This window comes from Scyliorhinus torazame, chromosome 6, assembly GCF_047496885.1.
Source record: "Scyliorhinus torazame isolate Kashiwa2021f chromosome 6, sScyTor2.1, whole genome shotgun sequence".
Classification (NCBI taxonomy): Eukaryota; Metazoa; Chordata; class Chondrichthyes; order Carcharhiniformes; family Scyliorhinidae; genus Scyliorhinus; species Scyliorhinus torazame.
In genome coordinates this window covers 25,524,016-25,540,653 of record NC_092712.1, presented here as the reverse complement: position 1 = coordinate 25,540,653, position 16,638 = coordinate 25,524,016, and the positions used below count along the sequence as shown (strand labels likewise).

The window sequence follows — 16,638 nt, the reverse complement described above, 5'->3', positions numbered from 1 at the left end:
CAATGTCACTGTGAGCAGATGAGACTGTTGTTATATTAAGGGAGATAGTTGTCTGGTCAGGTTTACAGTGGATAGGGGCACAGACAGTTCACTCCTGTGTCTGGCTCAGCAGGCTGGTAATCCACTCCAGAGACTGGAGCACAAAATCCAAATTGACACCGCAGCGCAGTGCTGAGGAAGTGCGGCACTGTCTTTCCAATGAGAATTTAAATCTGCCTCTCAGGGGGACTCGAAAGGTTCAGTGGTACCACGGCACAATGCAGAGAGCAAAGGAGCCCTCCGCAGTGTTGGGGGTGAATATTTATCCTTCAGTCGAAATGAAATGAAATGAAAATCGCTTATTGTCACAAGTAGGCTTCAAATGAAGTTACTGTGAAAAGCCCCTAGTCGCCACATTCCGGTGCCTGTTCGGGGAGGCTGGTACGGGAATTGAACCGTGCTGCTGGACTGCTTTCAAAGCCAGCGATTTAGCCCTGTGCTAAACAGCCCCTACAGATCATCACACATCTGTGCGTGGAAGCTTGGTGTGCACAAAACTGGCTGTCACATTTCCTGCATTACAAGTGTTATGGGCCAGGGTTTAGAGAACCCCAAAGTATATCATGGAGTTCACCTGACCCACAACCTTTAATAGATTGTGGTATGGGGAGCACACGGCCCACTCTACAGGTGTGGTACAGCAGAAATGGAAAAGTATTTTTTAAAGCAAAACAATGTTTATTCTATGAACTCAAATTAAACTTTTTAAATCAGTGAACATCTTAGCAACCATTAATTCAAATACAACCCCCAAAGAATACAACACTAAGTAATCCGTAAGCTGTCCTTTTAACATCCAGAAGACTTTAAAAAAACCTTTAAACAGAAGCACATCAGGTTAAAGTCACTACTAAGAGTAGTTGTTAGTTTTAAATCACCAAAGGATCGATTTACAGTCTTTAGATTACAGAGGGAGACGCGAATACATCTTCTGGCTGTGACTGCAGCTATCCAGCTCTGAAAACGAAACTAAAACACACCCTGCAGCAAACAGCCTAAAACGAAAGTAAAAAGCTGACAGACAGCCCAGTCCACCCACTCACTGAAGTAATAAGCACCCATTTCTTAAAGGTCCTCTCACTACAGATATTTATATACACACCCATTTATAAACACCCATTTCTTAAAGGTCCTCTCACTACAGATATTTATATACACACCCATTTATAAACACCCATTTCTTAAAGGTACTCCCACATGAAACAATAGTGATTACGCTTCAAGAATACTTCATTGCCTGTCCAGCTTTATAGAACATCCTCAGGTTGTCAAAGGCACGGTATAAATAAAAGCAAGTATTTTATTTCATGTTATATCAAAATGCAAGAATTTGCATTTATTCTCTAACTCTGATTACTGGTTGAATATTACAAATAGAAAAATAAATAAGCAGCTATTATTGCAATGGCTTTGTATTTTTTTTCCATGATAATCTTTATTGCCACAAGTAGGCTTACATTAACCCTGCAATGAAGTTACTGTGAAAATCCCCTCGTCGCCACATTCCGGCGCCTGTTCGGGTACACAGAGGGAGAATTCAGAATGTCCAATTCACCTAACAACACGTCTTTCGGGACCTGTGGGATGAAACCGGAGCGCCCGGAGGAAACCCACGCAGACACGGGGAGAACGTGCGGACCCCGCACAGACGGTGACCCAAGCCGGGAATCGAATCCGGGCCCTTGACACCTTGAAGCAACAGTGCTAACCATGGTGCTACCGTGCTGCTCCTTCTTTCGCGGGATGTGGGCCTCGCTGGCTGGGTCAGCATTTGCTGTTCATCCCTAATTGCCCTTGAACTGAGTGATTTGCTCGGTTATTTCAGAGGTGGTTAAGAGTCAGCCATGATGCTGTCGATCTGGAGTCACATATAGGCCCAGACCGGACAAGGGTGGCAGATTTCCTTCCCTGAAGGTCAATAGTGAACCAGGTGGGCTTTACAACAATCGACAATGGTTTCATGGTCATCATTACTGAGACTAACTTTAGATTCCAGATTTGCTAATTGAATTTAAATTCCACCAGCTCCAGACTGGGATTTGAACCCGTGTACTGGGCTTTACCCAGGGTCTCTGGTTAACTGGTCCAGTGACAATGCCGCAATGTCACCATCTCACGATTAAGGACTCAGCAATCCAGCATCAAGTGATAAAAGGTAAATGTGTGTTAGATTCATTTCAGTGAATGGGTTTTTATACCACACTCAGGAATCATCAAAATTAGATTAACTGATAAGAGTCGTCACCGGACAGGGCAGAACGTTCATTGTCAAAGAGTCACAGGATCATTCAACCCTTCGAACCCACGTCAGCTCTCTGTGGAGCAAACCAATCTGTCCCACATCCTATTCTACCCCCCTAGCCCTGTCTCAAGTCTCCATCCAGTTTGATCCTGAAATTATTGATCTCCTCCTGTGTAGGGTAGGTCATTATCATCATGTCGAAATAGTTCTTGCTCAAGTCTGCCACACACGCTTCCTCAAAATCTTAAATCTGTGCCTCTGGGTTTGTACCACTAGCCGATAGTAGTAGTGTTTCCTTGTCCCAATCTGTCATAATCTTGTCTGTGCCGATCAAATCTCACTTAATAATAATCTTTATTATTGTCACAAGCAGGCTTACAAAAGCCCCTAGTCGCCACACTCCGGCGCCTGTTCGGGTACACTGAGGGAGAATTCAGAGTGTCCAAATTATCCAACAGCACATCTTTCGGGACTTGTGGGAGGAAACTGGAGCACCCGGAGGAAACCCACGCAGACACGGGGAGAACGTGCAGACTCCGCACAGACAGTGACCCAAGCTGGGAATCGAACCTGGGACCATGGAGCTGTGAAGCAACAGTGCTAACTACCACCTTCTCCCGATGTAACCCTGTGCCTGGATTCCCCCATTCCTGGAAGCATACTGAATGAATCTCCAGTGTGGGTCCGGTGCCCACTCCACTCCAGGGGCCCCGTGCCCACTGCCCGGCCCCGTTTCACAGGCATCATGCCCACTCAGGGCCCCGTGCCCACTCCCTTGGCCCCCATGTCCACTCTCCGGGTCACATGCCCTCTCTCCGGACCCCCAGCCCACTCCCCAGGCACCGTTCCCCACTCTCCGGCCCATTCTCCACTCCCCACTGCCCCGGTGCCCACTCTCCAGGTCCCGGTGCCCACTCTCCAGCCCATTCCCCACTCTCCAAATCCCGGTGCCCACTCTCCGGGGGCCGGTGCCCACTCTCCGGGGGCCGGCGCCCACTCTCCGGGGGCCGGCGCCCACTCTCCGGGGGCCGGCGCCCACTCTCCGGGTCCCAGTGACCACTCTCCGGGGGCCGACGCCCACTCTCCGGGGGCCGGCGCCCACTCTCCGGGTGCCGGTGCCCACCCTGCGAGCCCGGTGCCCACCCCGCGGGCCCCATCCCACCCCGCGGGCCCCGTGCCCACCCCGCGGGCCCCGTGCCCACCCCGCGGGCCCCGTGCCCACCCCGCGGGCCCCGTGCCCACCCCGCGGGCCCCGGGCCCACCCCGCGGGCCCCGGGCCCACCCCGCGGGCCCCGGGCCCACCCCGCGGGCCCCGGGCCCACCCCGCGGGCCCCGTGCCCACCCCGCGGGCCCCGGGCCCACCCCGCGGGCCCCGGGCCCACCCCGCGAGCCCCGGGCCCACCCCGCGGGCCCCGGGCCCACCCCGCGGGCCCCGGGCCCACCCCGCGGGCCCCGGGCCCACCCCGCGGGCCCCGTTCCCACCCCGCGGGCCCCGGGCCCACCCCGCGGGCCCCGTGCCCACCCCGCGGGCCCCGTGCCCACCCCGCGAGCCCCGGTCCCACCCCGCGAGCCCCGTGCCCACCCCGCGGGCCCCGTGCCCACCTCGCGGGCCCCGGGCCCACCCCGCGGGCCCCGTGCCCACCCCGCGGGCCCCGTGCCCACCCCGCGGGCCCCGTGCCCACCCCGCGGGCCCCGTGCCCACCCCGCGAGCCCCGTGCCCACCCCGCGGGCCCCGGGCCCACCCCGCGAGCCCCGGGCCCACCCCGCGAGCCCCGTGCCCACCCCGCGGACCCCGTGCCCACCCCGCGAGCCCCGGGCCCACCCCGCGGGCCCCGGGCCCACCCCGCGGGCCCCGGGCCCACCCCGCGCGCCCCGTGCCCACCCCGCGGGCCCCGGGCCCACCCCACGGGCCCCGGGCCCACCCCGCGGGCCCCGTGCCCACCCTGCGGGCCCCGGGCCCACCCTCAGGCTCTCTCACCATCCCCGGACTCTCCTACCTGCTCCCGCACCGCCTGTCTCAGCGGCGCCAAGACCTGCTCCTCGCTGCCCGCGTCTCCTTCCATCCCGGGAGCCATGCGCTGCCACAGCGGCTTCAGCTTCTGCTTCTGGAGGCCCGGGACTGACACACACACCGTCCGGCACCACGTTCCCGGCAACAGTGAGTACCAAGCGGCGGCGGCGGCGGCGCGACTGCGGGCAGCCAACCTGAGCAGCATGAGCCGGGGCCGAGGAGAGAACAAGGGGGCGACAGCGCTACTGCTGGAGGGAGGCTGCACTGCAGCAGCTGGCTGATGTAATCTGGGAGTGGGGAGAGGGGAAACAGCGCTGCCGCTGGAGGGACAGTGAACTGCAGCAGCAATCTGGGAGTGGGGAGAAACAGCGCTACTGCTGGAGGGACAGTGAACTGCAGCAGCTGGCTGATGTAATCTGGGGGGGGGGCGGAACAGCGCTGCCGCTGGAGGGACAGTGAACTGCAGCAGCTGGTTGATGTAATCTGGGGGGGGGGGGAACAGCGCTGCCGCTGGAGGGACAGTGAATTGCAGCAGCTGGCTGATGTAATCTGGGAGTGGGCGGAGGGGAAACAGCGCTGTCGCTGGAGGGACAGTGAACTGCAGCAGCAATCTGGGAGTGGGAGAAACAGCGCTGTCGCTGGAGGGACAGTGAACTGCAGCAGCTGGCTGATGTAATCTGGGAGTGGGCGGAGGGGAAACAGCGCTGTCGCTGGAGGGACAGTGAACTGCAGCAGCAATCTGGGAGTGGGGAGAAACAGCGCTGCCGCTGGAGGGACAGTGAACTGCAGCAGCTGGCTGATGTAATCTGGGAGTGGGCGGAGGGGAAACAGCGCTGTCGCTGGAGGGACAGTGAACTGCAGCAGCAATCTGGGAGTGGGAGAAACAGCGCTGTCGCTGGAGGGACAGTGAACTGCAGCAGCAATCTGGGAGTGGGGAGAAACAGCGCTGCCGCTGGAGGGACAGTGAACTGCAGCAGCAATCTGGGAGTGGGAGAAACAGCGCTGTCGCTGGAGGGACAGTGAACTGCAGCAGCAATCTGGGAGTGGGAGAAACAGCGCTACTGCTGGAGGGACAGTGAACTGCAGCAGCAATCTGGGAGTGGGAGAAACAGCGCTGTCGCTGGAGGGACAGTGAACTGCAGCAGCAATCTGGGAGTGGGAGAAACAGCGCTGTCGCTGGAGGGACAGTGAACTGCAGCAGCAATCTGGGAGTGGGAGAAACAGCGCTGCCGCTGGAGGGACAGTGAACTGCAGCAGCAATCTGGGAGTGGGGAGAAACAGCGCTGCCGCTGGAGGGACAGTGAACTGCAGCAGCTGGCTGATGTAATCTGGGAGTGGGCGGAGGGGAAACAGCGCTGTCGCTGGAGGGACAGTGAACTGCAGCAGCAATCTGGGAGTGGGCGGAGGGGAAACAGCGCTGCCGCTGGAGGGACAGTGAACTGCAGCAGCAATCTGGGAGTGGGGAGAAACAGCGCTGTCGCTGGAGGGACAGTGAACTGCAGCAGCAATCTGGGAGTGGGAGAAACAGCGCTGTCGCTGGAGGGACAGTGAACTGCAGCAGCAATCTGGGAGTGGGAGAAACAGCGCTGCCGCTGGAGGGACAGTGAACTGCAGCAGCAATCTGGGAGTGGGAGAAACAGCGCTGCCGCTGGAGGGATGAGCTGGCCTTGGAAAGGGTCCAGAGGAGGTGCACAAGAATGATCCCTGGAATGAAGAACTTGTTTGAGGATTCTGGGTCTGTACTCGTTGGCGTTTAGAAGGGTGAGAGGGATCCTATTGACACTTACAAGATACTGCGAGGCCTGGATAGGGTGGACGTGGAGAGGATGTTTCCACTTGTCGGAAAAACTCGAGCCAGAGGGCACCATCTCAGACTAAAGGGAGTACACCATCTCAGGGTACACCATCTCAGAGTACACCACCTCAGACTAAAGGGAGTACACCTTCTCAGAGTACACCATCTCAGACTAAAGGGAGTACACCATCTCAGAGTACACCATCTCAGACTAAAGGGAGTACACCATCTCAGGGTACACCATCTCAGAGTACACCACCTCAGACTAAAGGGAGTACACCACCTCAGAGTACACCATCTCAGACTAAAGGGAGTACACCATCTCAGAGTACACCATCTCAGGGTACACCATCTCAGAGTACACCACCTCAGACTAAAGGGAGCACACCACCTCAGAGTACACCATCTCAGACTAAAGGGAGTACACCATCTCAGGGTACACCATCTCAGGGTACACCATCTCAGACTAAAGGGAGTACACCATCTCAGAGTACACCATCTCAGGGTACACCATCTCAGAGTACACCACCTCAGACTAAAGGGAGTACACCACCTCAGAGTACACCATCTCAGACTAAAGGGAGTACACCATCTCAGGGTACACCATCTCAGGGTACACCATCTCAGACTAAAGGGAGTACACCACCTCAGAGTACACCATCTCAGAGTACACCATCTCAGACTAAAGGGAGTACACCATCTCAGAGTACACCATCTCAGACTAAAGGGAGTACACCATCTCAGGGTACACCATCTCAGACTAAAGGGAGTACACCATCTCAGGGTACACCATCTCAGAGTACACCATCTCAGACTAAAGGGAGTACACCATCTCAGGGTACACCATCTCAGAGTACACCATCTCAGACTAAAGGGAGTACACCATCTCAGAGTACACCATCTCAGACTAAAGGGAGTACACCATCTCAGAGTACACCATCTCAGAGTACACCATCTCAGACTAAAGGGAGTACACCATCTCAGGGTACACCATCTCAGAGTACACCATCTCAGACTAAAGGGAGTACACCATCTCAGAGTACACCATCTCAGGGTACACCATCTCAGAGTACACCACCTCAGACTAAAGGGAGTACACCACCTCAGAGTACACCATCTCAGAGTACACCATCTCAGACTAAAGGGAGTACACCATCTCAGGGTACACCATCTCAGACTAAAGGGAGTACACCATCTCAGGGTACACCATCTCAGAGTACACCATCTCAGACTAAAGGGAGTACACCATCTCAGGGTACACCATCTCAGAGTACACCATCTCAGACTAAAGGGAGTACACCATCTCAGAGTACACCATCTCAGACTAAAGGGAGTACACCATCTCAGAGTACACCATCTCAGAGTACACCATCTCAGACTAAAGGGAGTACACCATCTCAGAGTACACCATCTCAGAGTACACCATCTCAGAGTACACCATCTCAGGGTACACCATCTCAGAGTACACCATCTCAGACTAAAGGGAGTACACCATCTCAGGGTACACCATCTCAGAGTACACCATCTCAGGGTACACCATCTCAGGGTACACCATCTCAGAGTACACCATCTCAGACTAAAGGGAGTACACCATCTCAGGGTACACCATCTCAGAGTACACCATCTCAGAGTACACCATCTCAGACTAAAGGGAGTACACCATCTCAGAGTACACCATCTCAGACTAAAGGGAGTACACCATCTCAGAGTACACCACCTCAGAGTACACCACCTCAGACTAAAGGGAGTACACCATCTCAGGGTACACCATCTCAGACTAAAGGGAGTACACCATCTCAGAGTACACCATCTCAGACTAAAGGGAGTACACCATCTCAGGGTACACCATCTCAGACTAAAGGGAGTACACCATCTCAGGGTACACCATCTCAGAGTACACCATCTCAGAGTACACCATCTCAGACTAAAGGGAGTACACCATCTCAGAGTACACCATCTCAGACTAAAGGGAGTACACCATCTCAGAGTACACCACCTCAGAGTACACCACCTCAGAGTACACCACCTCAGACTAAAGGGAGTACACCATCTCAGGGTACACCATCTCAGACTAAAGGGAGTACACCATCTCAGAGTACACCATCTCAGACTAAAGGGAGTACGCCATCTCAGAGTACACCATCTCAGAGTACACCATCTCAGACTAAAGGGAGTACACCATCTCAGAGTACACCATCTCAGAGTACACCATCTCAGACTAAAGGGAGTACACCATCTCAGAGTACACCATCTCAGAGTACACCATCTCAGACTAAAGGGAGTACACCTTCTCAGAGTACACCATCTCAGACTAAAGGGAGTACACCATCTCAGAGTACACCATCTCAGAGTACACCATCTCAGACTAAAGGGAGTACACCTTCTCAGAGTACACCATCTCAGAGTACACCATCTCAGAGTACACCATCTCAGACTAAAGGGAGTACACCTTCTCAGAGTACACCATCTCAGAGTACACCATCTCAGAGTACACCATCTCAGAGTACACCATCTCAGAGTAAAGGGAGTACACCATCTCAGAGTACACCATCTCAGAGTACACCATCTCAGACTAAAGGGAGTACACCATCTCAGGGTACACCATCTCAGAGTACACCATCTCAGACTAAAGGGAGTACACCATCTCAGAGTACACCATCTCAGACTAAAGGGAGTACACCATCTCAGGGTACACCATCTCAGACTAAAGGGAGTACACCATCTCAGAGTACACCATCTCAGACTAAAGGGAGTACACCATCTCAGGGTACACCATCTCAGACTAAAGGGAGTACACCATCTCAGGGTACACCATCTCAGAGTACACCATCTCAGACTAAAGGGAGTACACCATCTCAGGGTACACCATCTCAGAGTACACCATCTCAGACTAAAGGGAGTACACCATCTCAGAGTACACCATCTCAGACTAAAGGGAGTACACCATCTCAGGGTACACCATCTCAGAGTACACCATCTCAGACTAAAGGGAGTACACCATCTCAGGGTACACCATCTCAGAGTACACCATCTCAGGGTACACCATCTCAGACTAAAGGGAGTACACCATCTCAGGGTACACCATCTCAGAGTACACCATCTCAGACTAAAGGGAGTACACCATCTCAGAGTACACCATCTCAGAGTACACCATCTCAGACTAAAGGGAGTACACCATCTCAGAGTACACCATCTCAGACTAAAGGGAGTACACCATCTCAGAGTACACCATCTCAGACTAAAGGGAGTACACCATCTCAGGGTACACCATCTCAGAGTACACCATCTCAGACTAAAGGGAGTACACCATCTCAGAGTACACCATCTCAGGGTACACCATCTCAGACTAAAGGGAGTACACCATCTCAGGGTACACCATCTCAGACTAAAGGGAGTACACCATCTCAGGGTACACCATCTCAGAGTACACCATCTCAGACTAAAGGGAGTACACCATCTCAGAGTACACCATCTCAGACTAAAGGGAGTACACCATCTCAGGGTACACCATCTCAGAGTACACCATCTCAGACTAAAGGGAGTACACCATCTCAGAGTACACCATCTCAGACTAAAGGGAGTACACCATCTCAAGAGTACACCATCTCAGACTAAAGGGAGTACACCATCTCAGAGTACACCATCTCAGAGTACACCATCTCAGACTAAAGGGAGTACACCATCTCAGAGTACACCATCTCAGAGTACACCATCTCAGACTAAAGGGAGTACACCATCTCAGACTAAAGGGAGTACACCATCTCAAGAGTACACCATCTCAGACTAAAGGGAGTACACCATCTCAGAGTACACCATCTCAGACTAAAGGGAGTACACCATCTCAGGGTACACCATCTCAGAGTACACCATCTCAGACTAAAGGGAGTACACCATCTCAGGGTACACCATCTCAGAGTACACCATCTCAGACTAAAGGGAGTACACCATCTCAGAGTACACCATCTCAGACTAAAGGGAGTACACCATCTCAGGGTACACCATCTCAGAGTACACCATCTCAGACTAAAGGGACGACACTTTAAAACAGAGATGAGGAGAATTTTGTAAAAAGTTCTCCGGGATGTTGGGGCCGCTGCTGGTCAAGGTTTTTAATGAGGCAAGGGACAGAGGGGTGCTGCTCCAGACGATGTCGCAGGCTACCATCTCCTTGATTTTAAAACGGGACAAGAACCCGGAGTCGTGTAGGTCTTATCGGCCGATGTCCCTTCTTAACGTGGATGCCAAACTGCTGGCAAAGATTTTGGCCACTCGGATTGAGGGCCGAGTTTTATTCGGGAGGACCAAACAGGGTTCGTTAAAGGTAGGCAACTGGTGGCGAATATAAGAAGGTTACTCAATGTGATCGTGATGCCCCCAGAGGGAAAGGAGGTGGAGGCAGTGGTGGCAATAGATGCGGAGAAGGCATTTGACCGGGTAGAGTGGGACGACTTATGGGAGGTGCTGGGACGGTTTGGATTTGGAGTGGGTTTCATCGACTGGGTCAGACTGCTATATCAGGCCCCGGAGGCGAGTGTGAGGACAAACAGGACGACATCCGACTATTTCAGACTGCACCGTGGGACGAGACGGGTGCCCCCTCTCCCCACTGCTGTTTGCGCCAGCTATAGAGCCGCTGGCAATTGCTCTGAGGGCTTCAAGAGGTTGGAAGGGGCTGGTTCGGGGCGGGGGGGGGGGGGGGGGAGCATAGAGTTTCATTGTATGCAGATGACCTGCTTTTGTACATTTCGGACCCGATGGCGGGGATGGATGGAATCATGGCGACCCTGGGGGAATTCAGCCGGTTTTCGGGGTATGACAAAAAGTGAAATGTTTGTAGTTCAGGAGAGGGGTCAAGGGGACCGGCTGAGGGAGCTGCCGTTCCGGTTAGTTGGGGGCAGTTTCAGGTACCTGGGAATACAAGTGGCGCGGGATTGGGATCAAATACACAAGCTGAACCTGTCCCGGCTGGTAGATCAAATGCGAGGGGACTTCCGTAGGTGGGATGCGCTCCTGCTGTCGTCAGCTGGGAGAGTTCAGACAGTTAAAATGACGGTCCTCCCGAGGTTCTTATTCGTGTTCCAGTGTCTCCCCATTTTCATTCCACGTTCCTTTTTTAAGAGGGCAAGCAAGATCATTTTGGGCTTTGTATGGGCGGGCAAGTCCCCGCGGGTGAAGAGGGTGACGCTCGAGCGGAGCCAGGGGGATGGGAGGCTTGCACTACTGAATTTTAGCAACTATTATTGGGCGGCTAACATAGCCATGATAAGGAAGTGGGTGGTGGGGGGGGTCGGCTTGGGAGCGGGTGGAGGCAGCCTCATGTCGGGGCCCCAGTCTGGGGGCGTTGGTGACAGCGCCTCTGCCATTCCCGCCGGCGCGCTTCTCCACCAATCCTGTAGTGGTGGCGGCCCTTCGGATCTGGGGACAGTGGAGGAGGCACGTGGGAGCAACGGGAGCATCGGTCTGGTCTCCGATATGTGACAACCATCGATTTGCTCCGGGGAGGTTGGACGGGGGGTTTCGGGCATGGCGGTGCGCGGGGATTGAGCGGATGGGAGATTTGTTCTTGGAAGGGAGCTTCCCTAGCTTGAGGGCGCTGGAGGCCAAGTTTGGGTTGACGAGGGGGAATGAATTCCGGTATATTCAGGTGCGGGACTTTTTGCGCAGTCGGGTGCCATCTTTTCCACTCTTGCCACTCAGGGGGATCCAAGATAGGGTCTAGAGGATGGGAGGGGGAGGGAAGTGTCTCGGATATTTACAAGGAGCTCATGGGGGCGGAGGAGGCACAGACCGAGGAGCTGAGGCATAAATGGGAGGAGGAGTTGGGAGGGGAGATTGGGGAAGGCCAGTGGGCGGACGTGCTGAGCAGGGTTAATGGGACTGCAACATGTGCCAGGCTCAGCCGGATTCAGTTTAAGGTCATCCACCGGGCCCACATGACAGTGTCCCGGATGAGCAGATTCTTTGGCGTGGAGGACAGGTGTGTAAAGTGTCTGAGAGGACCGGCAGACCATGTCCACATGTTTTGGGCGTGTGATGCACGATCAATGGCTACCGAAGCGAGATTGTAGTCCAATTGAAGGCTTTAATGAACAAGTAGTTACCCCAGCAGCTCCGGGACAGAATGGGCAGCACGGTAGCATTGTGGATAGCACAAATGCTTCACAGCTCCAGGGTCCCAGGTTCGATTCCGGCTTGGGTCACTGTCTGTGCGGAGTCTGCACATCCTCCCCGTGTGTGCGTGGGTTTCCTCCGGGTGCTCCGGTTTCCTCCCACAGTCCAAAGATGTGCGGGTTAGGTGGATTGGCCATGCTAAATTGCCCATAGTGTCCAAAATTGCCCTTGGTATAGGGTGGGGTTACTGGGTTGTGGGGATAGGGTGGAGGTGTGGACCTTGGGTAGGGTGCTCTTTCCAAGAGCCGGTGCAGACTCGATGGGCCGAATGGCCTCCTTCTGCACTGTAAAATTCTATGACTGCTGTGGGTAAAACACAGACTCTTATGCTCCGCCTGCTGGGCGGAACCAGCAGGCAGGTTCTACCACTCATACTACAGTATAAGGTACATCCCACCTAGGTTACCGCGATACCCCTAATATAGCCTACCACATTCACCCCCTGTTTAAAAAAGTCCGGCGGGGGTGGTGGCCTTGCTTTTACAGTGGTAGAGGTTACAGCGGTACCCTTCGGTGCCTTTACATGCAATACACATATTTACAGACAATTATTTACAAGTTCATTTTACAATGAAACTATCAGCCCGTCGGGCGCCCTGGTCGTCCTCTGCGATCGTCGCAGTCCCGGCGGTGATGCAGGCGTCGGCTCGGGCATCTATGGCTCTGGGAGCATGTCGTCTTCAGCTTCATCAGATCCGGATGGGGGGGTGAGGGTGGGGATCCAGCGGGGGCCAGATCCCGGAGGGAGACCGTGTCTTGTCTGCTGTCGGGATGCGCCACATAGGAGTACTGGGGGTTAGCATGGAGGAGATGTACCCTCTCGACCAGTGGGTCCGACTTGTGGGCTCATACGTGTTTGCGGAGTAGGACGGGTCCGGGGGCTGCCAGCCATGTTGGGAGCGAGGGCCCCGAGGAGGACTTCCTAGGGAAGGCAAGGTGACGTTCATGAGGTGTTTCATTGGTAGTAGTGCACAGTAGTGATCGGATGGAGTGAAGCGCATCAGAGAGGACCTCCTGCCATCGGGACACTGGGAGATTCTTGGATCGTAGGGCTAGTAGGACGGCCTTCCAGACCGTTGCGTTCTCCCTCTCTACCTGCCCGTTTCCCCGGGGGTTGTAACTGGTCGCCCAGCTGGAGGCAAAGCCCTTGCTGAGCAGGAATTGACGCAGCTCGTCACTCATGAAGGAGGACCCCCTGTCGCTATGGATGTAGGTGGGGAAAACAAACAGGGTAAAGACGCTGTGGAGGGCTTTAATGACGGTGGCAGCCATCATGTCGGGACAGGGGATGGCGAAAGGGAACCAGGAGTACTCATCAATCACGTTTAAGAAATACGTGTTGTCACTTCCGGGTGCGGCGATGACCAGCTGAGTCGCACGTTTCGGCAGCTCCCGGTGGAACGGACTTTTGGGCTCTTAATAGGAGCCCCATCGGCAATTTTAACGACAAATAACACTGTGCGGTAATCCAGAAGGGAATCCCCCCTGGACACGGATGGAAAAAAGAGAGGAAAGTAGCCGGATTGCGGTGGATCCTCTAGAGCAGCGGCCAGGAAGGCAGGCACAAAGCAAGATGGCTTCGGAAGGAGGCAGTTTAATATGGGGCCCTGACCAACAAGAGTTCCTGCAGCGTTGCGTAGATGAACTCAAAAAGGAGATGAAGAAGGAGCTGTTGGCCCCGATATTACAAGCGATTGAGGGGCTAAAGGAGGAGCAAAAGACCCAGGAACAGGAGCTTCGGGTCGTGAAGGCAAAGGCTGCTGAGAATGAGGACGACATACAGGGCCTGGTGGTGAAAACGGAGATCCACGAGGCACAACACAAAAGATGTGTGGAAAGGCTGGAGGTGCTGGAGAATAATGCGAGGAGGAAGAACCTAAGGATTCTTGGTCTTCCCGAAGGTGCAGAAGGGGCGGACGTCGGGGCATATGTGAGCACAATGCTGCACTCGTTAATGGGATCGGAGGCCCCGATGGGTCCGCTGGAGGTGGAGGGAGCCTATCGGGTTATGGCGCGAAGACCGAGGGCTGGAGAAATTCCTCGAGCAATAGTGGTGAGATTTCTCCGATATAAGGACAGAGAGATGGTCCTCAGATGGGCAAAGAAAACTCAGAGCAGTAGGTGGGAGAATGCGGTGATCCGCGTATATCAAGATTGGAGTGCGGAGGTGGCGAGAAGGAGGGCAAGCTTTAATCGGGCCAAGGCGGTGTTGCATAAAAGGAAGGTCAAATTCGGAATGCTGCAACCGGCAAGACTGGGTCACACATCTAGGGAAACACCACTACTTCGAAACGGCAGATGAGGCGTGGACAGTTATTGTCGAGGAGAAGCTGGAGTGAGCGGGCCAGAAGAAAAAGAACGTTTGGGACAAAAGGGGGGGGGGGGTGAATTTGTGGGATGAAGGGGGGAAAAGGGGGAAGAGAAGACTTCCCAGATTGTTAAACCTGCGACCCTGTAACTTTTCTCTCTTCCCCATGTCGTGGGGGAGGGGGTGAGGGAGGATGAGGAGCTGAGGGTGCCGGCCATTGGGGGCGGGGCCAAAAGGGGAAGCACGGGCTTTGTCCCCGCGCTATGGTAATCATGGCGGGAACAGGGAAGCAGGAAGGAGGGGGCCTCGCACAGTGTGAGCCGAGGTCACGGGGGGAAGCCGAGGTCGGCCAGAGTTTGCTGACTTCTGGGAGTAACATGGGGGGTGCAATTACGCTAGCTTGGGATCTAGCGGGGCGGGGGGGTTAACTGGGTTGCTGCTGCTGGGGAGAAGGGGGAGCTGGTATGGAAGGGGGGGTCGGGGCGGGGGGGGGCGCCGCCTGGGGGGGATACAGCTACGTGGGAACCGGGTGAGGAGCTGGATTGAAAAAGGAAATGGCTAGTCGTCAAGGGGGCGGGGGGGGGGGGGGGGTAAAGAGCCCCCCAACCCAGTTGATCATGTGGAATGTGAGAGGGCTGAACGGGCCGATTAAGAGGGCACGGGTACTCGCACACCTAAAGAAACTTAAGGCAGATGTGGTTATGCTTCAGGAGACGCATCTGAAGCTGATAGACCAGGTTAGACTTCGCAAAGGATGGGTGGGGCAGGTGTTTCATTCGGGGCTAGATGCTAAAAACAGGGGGTGGCCATACTAGTGGGGAAGCGGGTAATGTTTGAGGCAAAGACCATAGTGGCAGATAGTGGGGCAGATACGTGATGGTGAGTGGCAAACTGCAAGGGGAGGCGGTGGTATTAGTGGACGTGTATGCCCCGAACTGGGATGATGCCAATTTTATGAGGCGTATGTTAGGACGAATCCCGGACCTAGAAGTGGGGAAGTTGGTAATGGGTGGAGACTTTAATACGGTGCTGGACCCAGGGCTGGACAGATCGAGGTCCAGGACCGGAAGGAGGCCGGCTGCAGCTAGGGTGCTTAAGGATTTTATGGAGCAGATGGGAGGAGTAGATCCCTGGAGATTTAGTAGACCTAGGAGTAAGGAGTTTTTGTTTTTCTCCTATGTACACAAAGTATTTTCACGAATAGATTTTTTTGTTTTGGGAAGGGCACTGATCCCAAAGGTGTCGGGGACGGAGTACACGGCTATAGCCATCTCAGATCATGCTCCACACTGGGTGGACCTGGAGATAGGGGAAGAAAAACAACAGCTTCCACCCTGGAGAATGGACATGGGATTATTGGCAGATGAGGGGGGGTGTTTAAGGGTGAGGGGGTGTATTGAAAGGTACTTGGAACTCAATGATAATGGGGAGGTTCAGGTGGGAGTGGTCTGGGAGGCACTGAAGGCAGTGGTTAGAGGGGAGCTGATATCTATTAGGGTACATAAAGGAAAGCAGGAGGGTAGGGAAAGGGAGCGGTTGTTGAAAGAACTTCTGAGGGTGGACAGACAATATGCGGAGGCACCGGAGGAGGGACTGTACAGGGAAAGGCAAAGGCTACATGTAGAATTTGACTTGTTGACTATGGGTAATGCAGAGGCACAATGGAGGAAGGCACAGGGTGTACAGTATGAATATGGGGAGAAGGTGAGCAGGTTGCTGGCCCACCAACTGAGGAAAAGGGGAGCAGCGAGGGAGATAGGGGGGGTGAGAGATGAGGAGGGAGAGATGGAGCGGGGAGCGGAGAGAGTGAATGGAGTGTTCAAGGCATTTTATGAAAGATTATATGAAGCGCAGCCCCCGGACGGGAAGGAGAGAATGATGTGCTTTCTGGATCAGCTTGAATTTCCTAAGGTGGAGGAGCAGGAGAGAGTGGGGATGGGAGCACAGATTGAGACGGAGGAAGTAGTGAAAAGGATTGGGAGCATGCGGGGAAGGCCCCGGGACCAGACGGATTCCCAGTTGAATTCTATAAGAAATATTTGGACTTGCTGGCCCTGCTACTGATGAGAACC

At 54.5% G+C, this 16,638-nt stretch overlaps 1 protein-coding gene across 1 annotated transcript in view; it reads right to left on the bottom strand.

Moving 5' to 3' along the window:
• The window catches only part of gars1 (glycyl-tRNA synthetase 1), a 168,343-nt gene extending 163,824 nt beyond the window's left edge, over window positions 1-4,519 (bottom strand). Inside the window, exon 1 of the mRNA XM_072508051.1 lies at window positions 4,279-4,519. Within this exon, the coding sequence (XP_072364152.1) occupies window positions 4,279-4,497 (219 nt within the window). The 5' untranslated portion in view covers window positions 4,498-4,519. The remainder of the gene's footprint in view (window positions 1-4,278) is intronic.
• Between the last annotated feature and the right edge of the window lie 12,119 nt (window positions 4,520-16,638).